This window comes from Cololabis saira, chromosome 21 (genome assembly GCF_033807715.1).
Source record: "Cololabis saira isolate AMF1-May2022 chromosome 21, fColSai1.1, whole genome shotgun sequence".
In the NCBI taxonomy this organism is placed as follows: Eukaryota; Metazoa; Chordata; class Actinopteri; order Beloniformes; family Belonidae; genus Cololabis; species Cololabis saira.
This window is the reverse complement of record NC_084607.1, coordinates 8,260,268-8,271,385: the sequence shown is the minus strand read 5'-3', so window position 1 is coordinate 8,271,385 and position 11,118 is coordinate 8,260,268. Positions and strand designations below refer to the sequence as shown.

The following is an 11,118-nucleotide window of genomic DNA, read 5'->3' as shown; positions in this document are numbered from 1 at the left end:
TTACTCCTTACATTTTAAAAACAGCCTCGTTACTCTATTTCATTTCGGCCTTTAACAAAAACTATCCAGTTAAATTGCTCCATCCGGATAGAGTGAATTTGGTTGTGGTTGTTTCAGATGTTCTTGTCCAGTTTTGTTCTTACATCCGTTCCCTCAGATTCCTGCAACTAAACTTGGATGTACATTCCAAGAAATGTTAGAATAAATGATAACATGCCTCTGAAGTTTGACTTTTTGCACCATTACAATACTTATAGGCAACTAGTCATCATATCTGCTGCTCTCTGAAACACATGTTAATGCTCAATAGTACACATATATGGTTCTTTAATATGTTTGCATTATACTAATTGCATTCATTTTCAATGGCTTTTGTCCTTAATGGCTTTTTCTCCCCCTTACATTACTTTTACTTTTATACTTTAAGTAGTTTTGAAACCAGTACTTTTATACTTTTACTTGAGTAAAAAACTTGAGTTGATACTTCAACTTCTACAGGAGTATTTTTAAACTCTAGTATCTATACTTCTACCTGAGTAATGAATGTGAATACTTTTGACACCTCTGATTATAGTGTATAATGCCCTAAATCAATTGTGATACCTTGCTAAACCTAGTATTTATTATTGGGCCTTACACATTTTTTTTACACATTAATTAATCCTTGCCAGACCCAAAACAACCACAATTTGGAGCAACAAATACATTTGAATAAGAGATTAGAGTAGACAAAACATTATATGAGATTAATCTTTACAGGCCTTAACAAGAAATCTATCAGGCAGCTGCAGCTGATCCAGAACGCTGCCGCCAGAGTCCTTACAAACACCAGGAAACTGGACCACATTACACCGGTCATGAAATCACTGCACTGGCTTCCAGTGAGTCAAAGGATAGAGTTTAAAATCTTACTGCTGGTTTACAAAGACCTGAATGGTCTTGGACCAGAATACATGGTGGATCTGTTAGTTCCTATGAAGCTCCCAGACCCCTGAGGTTCATCTGGATCTGGTTTGTTGTGGTTCCCAAGAACCAGAACCAAGCCACTGCAAAAACTCAAAATCTTAACAGGAATATTTGTCTTATTTCTGGTTAAAATGTCTAATTTTTAGTCAAAAAATCTCATTACACTTAAAACAAGATTAATTACCAGAAAAATAACTAGTAGAAAAATCTGCCAGTGGGACAAGATTTATCTTCTCATTACAAGCAAAAAAATGTTGTTCCACTGGCAGATTTTTGTACTTATTTTAAGTGAAAATCTACTTGAAACAGGTGAAAACTGTTGTTTTTGAGTCTTGTCTTAAATGTAATGAGATTTTTACTAAAAATGAGACATTTTAACTAGAAATAAGACAAATATTCTTGTAAAGATTTTGAGTTTTTGCAGTGAGGCAGCGTTCAGTTATTCTGCTCCTCACCGGTGGAAAAAACTTCCTGTAGACCTGAGGTCTGCTCCAACTGTCAACTCCTTTAAATCAGGGCTAAAAACATTACTGTTTACTGAAGCGTACTCTTAAATTAAATACTACCGCCCTTACTTTTTAACAACTTGTGCTTTTTATTATTTTACCTCTTTTCTTATCATTTTATTTCATTGTATTTGTTATTTACTGTTTAATTATGTCTTGCTGCTTTTAATGTTGATGTAAAGCACTTTGAATTACCTTGTGTTGACTTGCCTTGCCTTAAAAAATATTGCTGATCTAAATGACGCATAATCGCTTACTTCCGGTGCTTTTATTGTGAAAACCAGCGGAAGTGGCCCCGGTACACCTGACTCTCTCGTCCGGTGCAAACGTCAGTGAAAATGGCTCACGTCCTGACATTAAAACCATCTTTTCTTTCTATTTTTTTAATTTTAATTTTCACGAATTATGTTTGTTGTAATAACGGTCGCAGGGTGAGGATGAACACATTACCTGTACCGTTGAATGAAGTGTCTGCCCGGCTGTTAGCCACATGTTAGCGTTAGCTGCAGGACTGACGGTAAACTGTGGTTGTTTTGATTGACAGGTCGGAGACGCGTTCGAGACGGAGTTCGGGGGTTTCTCTGTTCCCCTGGAACACTCGTTTGAAGTCGGTGAGAACATTTCACTGTTGGATTCTGTTATTGCTGTTGTAAATACCTGCAGGCTAACTAAGACTTGTGCTAATCACGTTATACCACAATATTAACCTTTTTTTTATGTATTCTCATATGTGGCTGGGTTTCATTTATTTATATATATATATATATATATATATATATATATATAAAATCAGGGGGGATGGTGGATTTTATCATATGGGGACAGATAATTTGTGCTGATTACAAATAATATAATATATTACAAATAATAGCACTGACCAAAACACCTTCAGAAATACTGCAGGAATGACATAGCAGCAGTTAAATGCAGCCTTCTGTAAGCTTTAAATATCCACTGGGCTTACATCAAATACATCAAAACACAACAATAAAAAACAGTTTTCTGAACTTATCAATACGACTCTGTCCTTCACAGGATAAGTAAAATGGATCACTGCAAAAACTCACAATCTTAACAAGAATATTTGTCTTATTTCTAGTTAAATGTCTAATTTTAGTAAAACAAATCTCATTACACTTAAAACAATACTCATCACTGGGAAAAACAACAATTTTCACCTGTTTCAAGTAGATTTTCACTTGAAATAAGTAGAAAAATCTGCCAGTGGAACAAGATTTTTTTGCTTGTAATAAGAAGATAAATCTTGTCCCACTGGCAGATTTTTCTACTTATTTCAAGTGAAAATTTACTTGAAACAGGTGAAAATTGTCACATTTTTCTGGTATTATTTTTCTGGTGATGACTCTAAATGTTGAAATAGCAGTAAAACCACATTCATTGATGAAATGGCATAAGGGATGGAAAGGAGGGATGGCAGTTTTACAGGGGGGATGATTTTGACCGTTTTTATTTCGGAGGGATGCCACCCCCCCTCAACTCCAGGACTGACTGACTGACTGGTCATGAAATTTATTTTTCTCACTTAATGATAACATTTAGTAATAACAGTCTATAAGGTAGATTTAAAATTGATCAAAAATATTTCGTATAGAAAAGTCTTGCGCGTTCTCACGCGTGACGTGCCTAGCATCTTGCGCATCATGCAGATTGGTTATTATTACAGTTATTACAGTTATATTAAATTACTATACAACATATACTACTACTACTTTCACTATTTTATTTGTTTCTCACACTCTTCGTTAACCGATTTCCTCTTCCATATAACTGTTTATAAAGAATTTTTTTTGATCTCTTTTTAAACAGATCTATGTTACTACTTTGTTTTATTTCCTGCTCCAAACTGTTCCACAGAGTCTCCACAGTTCATTAGTGGAGGTTTTGGGCCAGAGCTGTCAATTTTACATACTGGTATTTGTCCTCATCATTGCAGTAAAATATTTCTGCCGCCCCCCAGATGATACAGCCAAGTTCCAGGTGCGCGGAGCGCTGGTGCTGAAGTCTGGCAGGGAGCCCGGCGTCTCACTAACTCAGAGTCAGCTGTCGGAGGAGGACAGAAGCAAACTGAAGGTGAATCAGGTTGACAAGATGAACTGAAGCTGTGACTCGCTGATGCATTCACTCTTTATTCTTGAATTAAATGTTATCGTCTTTATGGACACTTTTTGACCAGCACCAGAGAAAAACACTTAGAGTCAATAATATACTGTATATGCAATGAAAACTGAGGAGCATTGTGTAGTAGGGCTGCAACTAACGACTATTTTAATAGTTGACTAGTCACCGACTATTGAAACGATTAGTCGACTAATCGGGTAATTAGTAATTTTTTTTTAAATTTAGTGTGAGGTTGCTTTAATTATGTGGCAAATGATAATAAACACAAGAAAGATGGCACTAGAGCCCTGATATAGCAGGACTATTTTCTTCATCCTGCTCCCGCCCGCATCCGCAAAACTGAGAATTTATGCCCGCACGGCCCACAATAGAGATGCATTGATTTAGTGTCTTCTCCCGTCCCGCAAGAGAAATGTCCAGACAAATCTATCTGATTTAATGTTAACATGATCATTGTGGAGTTTGATGGATAATTGAAAGTTCATAAACACCTAACTGAAAGTGCGATGCAAATCCATCATTGTCATCATCACACAAGCTTTTTTGCCTTTCGAGCTGCATCAATTATGATTGAGGTTATAGCAACGAGAGTAGGCTGTGAGTGGCTCAAATAATAGTAATAAATAACATGTAATAAACAAAGTTAACGAATTAATTTAACAAATGAAAATAGGCTTAATATATTACCAAGGCGAAGAGTCCGTTTTGTTCAACACTCCGGTAAACACTCATTACCGACGTGCTCCCGTGAAAACCAAGGTCAGCTTTGCAAACCTTGCAAGTCATCTTTTTATTTGCCGTATCGAGGCTAAAATGCTCCAAAAATTTTGAAGTTTTATTACCCGCAGCTGAGTGAGACGCTATCGTGCTGTGCGACTCTCGGCAGAGATTATATTGAAGTGAGATGCCTCACTCCGTTGGAAAAACACGTCTGGCGACAATTGTCGACAATGGAATTCATTGTCGACAATTTTGATTATCGATTTTTGTCAACAACGTTTACGAATCGTTGCAGCCCTATTGTGTAATAAGTAAGGATGTCCTGATCAGGTTTTTTTGGCCCCGATTCATTTCATTCGATTTTGAGTATCTGCCGATACAGAGTCCCGATCCGATACTTTCGTAACAAATTAAAAAGATGAACAAATGCAAAACAAACAGATCCAGGTTTCCCTCATTTTTAATTTATTCTTATTTTATCATTTAACATTTAAACAGTGCAGTTCTCTTCGAGATAGCTTGAACAATCAAATAATAATAGTGCAACTATTAACTAGTAAAATAGTGCAAATTTAAACATACATTTAAATTAAATGAAAACAGCTGCTCAACTTAAAAAACCCAGCAGGCATGTAAACTAATAAGCAAATAAAAGTGGTTTTTAGACTGTACTCTTACTTCTTACTGTCCTTTTCTGGCTTAAACAATAAGATGTTTGTGTTTGAAAGACCTACAATTTTCCTCGCGGTAGCAGGGTGTCCGTCACGCTGCCCGCAGCCTGTGGCGTTTTCTGAATGCTCAGCTCAGGAAGACGACACAGACGCTTTGTTCGGTTTTCAATCACCGTTGTAACTTTTATTTATTTACATCCGCTGTAACACTGCCGTGCAGATCAGCAAAAAACAAACAACTTTATTCAACTCACTTTACGTAACGCAGCCCACACTCCGCACCCCCACCTCACCCGTAGCTTTCTTCATATTAGCAGCGTCGTGGACCTGTTGCTCGTTGGTTCACTGGTTATTTATCATTTCCATCATCTGTTTGATGCCCTGATCAAAATAATGAGAATAAATTATATATCCGAACCATCGGGATGCAACGTCAGATTTTGATCAAGTCTGAAACAACATGATCAGGCCGATTTCCGATCACTTGATCGGATCGGTACATCCCTAGTAATAAGTTGTTAATTGTACAAAGGATAACCCTTTTCTTAGCCAGCCAAAGCTTATATCTTTTGTAAGATGTTTGTCTCTTCTCCTCAGGAAGTGGCAGCAGTTGACGGTCTTTACAAGATCAGAGTGCCTCGTGTTTTTCTGCAAGCGGACAGACAGACGGAGTGGCAGTTGGACGGTTACCTCACAGCGTTTGTCAGAGCTGTATGTATTTCATTCAAAAATGTTGCTAATTAATTAGACATTTTTAAGTTACTAAAGTAAATTTTACCTCCATATTTATTTTATTTTAATAGTTTGCAAATTTTTTAAATGTGAATTAAATGAGATGATACATTTATTTTAAAAATCTCTAGAGAAGCAGAGCTTTTGATAATTTGAGATTTGGAGTTCCATATCTGTACACCGCGATATCTGAGGGAAAACTGGCCGTGTTTAGTTTTATAAAAAGGAAGATGGAGATGATTAATCTGTCTAGTATATGTATTTGAGAATTATATGTGAAAAAAATTACTAAACGATAGTGGTAAAGAAAAAGGCAAAAACATATGTTTGTATAAAAACACACATATCTGATGAATATTTATGTCATATACTGAAAGAATTTTGAGTTTTCTGAACAAAGGAGTAGAGGGTTCCGCAGAGAAAAAGTTGCCAGTCTTACAAATAAATAAATTAACAAATTAAATAAAGTTGATGAAGACTGGACGGGTATGTATTGGCCCAAACAATATTACCATAAATCAAATAAGGATAAATCATAGAAGAATATAGAGTTAATAAGCAAGAAATATTAACGAGATTTTGCAGTTTGCTGATGATGCCCAATGACTTCACAGTTTTATTATGAATGAAATGTATATGTTTTTTCCAATTCAATTTCTCATCAACCAAAATACCTAAAAAAACGAGTATGTGAGACTTGGGAAATTTCATATATTGGGGGGAAAATTGTCCTTATATGACACATCTTGTGGTTTTTCTTTTTTTATGGCTCCTTATATTGTATTTTTCAGTTTTCTAAGACATGATATTGTTTTCAAGTTGGTATAAACTTGTTTTCTTCAGTGTGCCATGGTGGAGTCCCACCTGAGTGACGTGATCACGCTCCACACAGACGTCTCCGGCTACCTCATCGCCGTCTCCATAGTAACGTTACCTGGAGCCTGCCGGGGCACTGAGGTGGAGGATGAAGTTGATCTGGAGGTTTTCAACACCACGCTGAGCATCATGGCTCCTGTCAATGCCCCTGGGTCAGTCCCGTTATCTGCCTTTGTTTTTATGTGTTTATTTGAAATACCTTTGATTCGTCAGGCTTCAGCAGCTCCACACCATTCGCTCATCGGTACAGGTCTCAAGTACATTTCTCTGATTCAGCAGTTGCTTCAGTACTGATCTTTCTTTCAGACCTGAGACCGCTTTGTTCATTGAACGAATGGAACAAGAAACTGAGAAGAAAGGGAAGAATCCACAAGAGCAGAAGTCATTCTTTGCTAAATATGTAAGTGCTCATACTAAAAGTATCCTGTAATGCCTGCAAGTTGTGCCTTGAAGGTTATATTCAGCCTTTGATATTGTGCTCTGATGTTTGTAATAACCAGTTTAGTCACTGTAAAATCTGTTAGGAGACTCACTGTACCTGCATGTATTCAGTAAACATGCCTTTATTTGTAGCCAGTAAGTAGGGATGTCTTCTCAAATTCAAAGAACTTTTCCTTTGCTGTTCGTGGTTTGTTTTTTTGTACTTGCAACTAGGGATGGGCGGTATGGACTAAAAAATGTATCACGATAATTTCTGGCATTTATCCTGATAACGATAAAATGACGATAAAAAAAATACCAATTCAACTCCACCTTTTTAACTATAAATCTTTCACCACATTCAGTCTTTGGAGCCCCCAAAACACTGCTCTAAAAGATACTAAATACTACTAAACGTCATCAATGGGAATTTATCTTTCTTTCTTTCTTTCTTTCTTTCTTTCTTTCTTTTCTTTCTTTCTTTCTTTCTTTCTTTCTTTCTTTCTTTCTTTCTTTCTTTCTTTCTTTCTTTCTTTCTTTCTTTCTTTCTTGCTCATTTCTTTCTTTCTTTCTTGCTCATTTCTTTCTTTCTTTCTTGCTCATTTCTTTCTTTCTTTCTTTCTTTCTTTCTTGCTCATTTCTTTCTTTCTTTCTTTCTTGCTCATTTCTTTCTTTCTTTCTTTCTTTCTCATTTCTTTCTTTCTTTCTTTCTTGCTCATTTCTTTCTTTCTTTCTTTCTTGCTCATTTCTTTCTTTCTTTCTTTCTTTCTTGCTCATTTCTTTCTTTCTTTCTTTCTTGCTCATTTCTTTCTTTCTTTCTTTCTTTCTTTCTTTCTCATTTCTTTCTTTCTTTCTTGCTCCTTAATTTCTTTCTTTCTGGCTCATTTCTTTCTTTCTTTTTTCTTTTTAGGCTCATTTCTTTTTCTTTCTTTCTTTCTTTCTGGCTCATTTCTTTCCTTCCTTCCTTCCTTCCTTCCTTCCTTCCTTCCCGTACGTTGTACGTGGATTTAACGCAGAACCATAAATCAGTTTTACACAAAAAACGCCATCAACGGGAATTTATCATTTTTACCGCAAGATGACAAATTCTTACCGTGGGGAATTCTTTTGACGGTTTATCGTGAACGGTAAAATATCGCCCATTCCTACTTGCAACGCCTGTCTTTCCTATTTAAGGGTGCTTTCATACCCGTAGTTTGGCTCAGATTCAAACAAAAAGATGCCCTTTTCAAGCTGTTATTGAGAAACCGTAACTGCAACAAAAGTCATATCACAGTTTCACTTTTAAACTTTAAATAACAAAAAAAGTGAGTCATCTTTTAAAGCCTACAGTGAGGTTTTGTTTGAGTTGTCACTAGGGATGGGCGATATTTTACCGTTCATGATAAACCGTAAAAAAAAATTCCCCACGGTAAGAATTTATGGTTCTGTGTTAAATCCACGCACAACGTGAAGGAAGGAAGGAAGGAAGGAAGGAAGGAAGGAAGGAAGGAAGGAAGGAAGGAAGGAAGGAAGGAAGGAAGGAAGGAAGGAAGGAAGGAAGGAAGGAAGGAAGGAAGGAAGGAAGGAAGGAAGGAAGGAAGGAAGGAAGGAAGGAAGGAAGGAAGGAAGGAAGGAAGGAAGGAAGGAAGGAAGGAAGGAAGGAAGGAAGGAAGGAAGGAAGGAAGGAAGGAAGGAAGGAAGGAAGGAAGGAAGGAAGGAAGGAAGGAAGGAAGGAAGGAAGGAAGGAAGGAAGGAAGGAAGGAAGGAAGGAAGGAAGGAAGGGTCCTGAGAAATGAGCCTGAAAGAAATGAGCCTGAAAGAAAGAAAGAAAGAAAGAAAGAAAGAAATGAGCCTGAAAGAAAGAAAGAAAGAAGGAAATGAGCAAGAAAGAAAGAAAGAAAGAAGGAAATGAGCAAGAAAGAAAGAAAGAAGGAAATGAGCAAGAAAGAAAGAAGAAAGAAGGAAATGAGAAAGAAAGAAAGAAAGAAATGAGCCTGAAAGAAAGAAAGAAAGAAGGAAATGAGCAAGAAAGAAAGAAAGAAAGAAAGAAGGAAATGAGCCTGAAAGAAAGAAAGAAAGAAAGAAAGAAAGAAAGAAAGAAAGAAAGAAAGAAAGAAAGAAAGAAAGAAATGAGCCTGAAAGAAAGAAAGAAAGAAAGAAAGAAATGAGCCTGAAAGAAAGAAAGAAAGAAAGAAATGAGCCTGAAAGAAAGAAAGAAAGAAAGAAAGAAAGAAAGAAAGAAAGAAAGAAAGAAAGAAAGAAAGAAAGAAAGAAATGAGCCTGAAAGAAAGAAAGAAATGAGCCTGAAAGAAAGAAAGAAATGAGCCAGAAAGAAAGAAAGAAGAAAGAAAGAAAGAAAGAAAGAAAGAAAGAAAGAAAGAAAGAAAGAAAGAAAGAAAGAAAGAAAGAAAGAAAGAAAGAAAGAAAGAAAGAAAGAAAGAAAGAAATGAGCCAGAAAGAAATGAGCCAGAAAGAAAGAAAGAAAGAAAGAAAGAAAGAAAGAAAGAAAGAAAGAAAGAAAGAAAGAAAGAAAGAAAGAAAGAAAGAAAGAAAGAAAGAAAGAAAGAAAGAAAGAAAGAAAGAAAGAAATGAGCCAGAAAGAGAAAAATTCCCATTGATGACATTTTTGTATTGTTATTATTTTTATCGTTATCGGGATAAATGCCAGAAATTATCGTGATACATTTTTTAGTCCATACCGCCCATCCCTAGTTGTCATTTGGAGTAAAGTTGGGTCTCCATCCGAGCCACGTTTCCACCAGCGTCCTGATCCTGTGACCCGTTGCTTGGCTCGTCTGAGCTCTTTTGATCATGTGTGTGTGTTGTTTTGTTCTGTGCCGTGTGTCCCTTGCTGTGCTCAGTGACCGTGTGTTGACTCAGTGCTGTGCTGTGTTCCAGTGGTATTTGATTCTTGGAGGTGCAATCTTCCTCATGGTCAGCAATTCGGCACAACCCCCAGCAGGGGGAGGCAGAGAGCAGAGCTGATTCCCACTGAAGTACAGTTTTCTTACTTGTGGCTCATTCTGTCTCCCCTCCCTCCTCTGCGTGTTTGTGTTTAACTTCTCTGCAGTGTGACTAACTCAAACACACCTCCTAGTTTTCACTCGTTTCCTTCCCTTCCACTCACGCCCTCTCTACTCGTCCGATGTCAAAAACGTCTTGGGCCTTTAGTCAAGTTTTTAAATGAGGGAGATCAAATTTCATTCAATCAAAACCACCTCTGTTAAATATTGAGCTATCAGTATGAATCAATTCAGATTGGATATGATCAGAATGGTGTTTTGGCCTTGAAATCTTCACTCTCCTTTCTTCTCTGCTATTTAGAAATTAACCTAATCAATGATGGGGGGGAATAAAGATATGGGACCGTTTTTAAAATTACATGTCACTAATTCCAGTAAATTTGTTCTCTTGAAAACACGGCGAACGTTGTAATTGATTTCCCTTCTCTTCGTTTCCCTCCTCAGTGGATGTACATCGTGCCTCTCGTTCTCTTCCTGATGATGTCCGGCGCTCAGGACCAATCAGGAGGCGGCGCTGGAGGCGGAGGCGGCAACGGCGGTGGCCGATGAGCAAGATGCCAACACCTGATCTCTGAACAATGTTTCTCTTAGACCGTTTTTAACTGCTGTACATAATGCTGTTTAGGGTAAGTGCATAATGTTGCAGTACAGAGGAAATATTGTGACCCGAAAACGACTGCATTTTTAATACTAATGTGAAAATAAAGTATTTATTACTTGACTTGTTTTAACTGTGTGATTTGGGAGTAATAATGTTGCCGTTGCATCTAAAAAGAGCATGCATTAAAGAGGAACTGATGAAAGCTTGTGAAATATGTGTTTACGCCGGGAAAACCGCTACACCTCGAGAAGGCTGCACGATTAAACGGAAAAGAATATTAGACGTGCTTGTGATCTCATTCCTAAAGTTTGATTCACTAGCATTCATGTTTGCCTCCACTCGGATTGGGATGCAATCATGTTTTCTTGCTTTCCTTGTGACGATAGCAGATGCAGCAGCAGTCGCATGCAATGGTCACTCATGCAACGTAAACAGAGGTGTCAAAAGTATTCACATTCATTACTCAGGTAGAAGTATAGATA

At 37.1% G+C, this 11,118-nt stretch overlaps 1 protein-coding gene across 1 annotated transcript; it reads left to right on the top strand.

Moving 5' to 3' along the window:
• Positions 1–1,909: 1,909 nt before the first annotated feature.
• emc10 (ER membrane protein complex subunit 10) lies at positions 1,910–10,613 on the top strand. Its single transcript, XM_061712593.1, has 8 exons — positions 1,910–1,924; positions 2,017–2,083; positions 3,451–3,563; positions 5,600–5,713; positions 6,578–6,762; positions 6,917–7,010; positions 9,911–10,008; positions 10,480–10,613. The coding sequence occupies exons 1-7, from the start codon at positions 1,910–1,912 to the stop codon at positions 9,995–9,997; spliced, it is 675 nt and encodes a 224-aa protein (XP_061568577.1). The 3' UTR covers positions 9,998–10,008; positions 10,480–10,613.
• The last annotated feature ends 505 nt before the right edge of the window (positions 10,614–11,118 follow it).

Bases quoted from the DNA above. Each gene is read 5' to 3' on its own strand.
- emc10 (XM_061712593.1), top strand. The intron at 2,084-3,450 runs GTGAGAACATTT...GCCGCCCCCCAG, and splicing joins GGAACACTCGTTTGAAGTCG to ATGATACAGCCAAGTTCCAG. The intron at 6,763-6,916 runs GTCAGTCCCGTT...TCTTTCTTTCAG, and splicing joins GCTCCTGTCAATGCCCCTGG to ACCTGAGACCGCTTTGTTCA.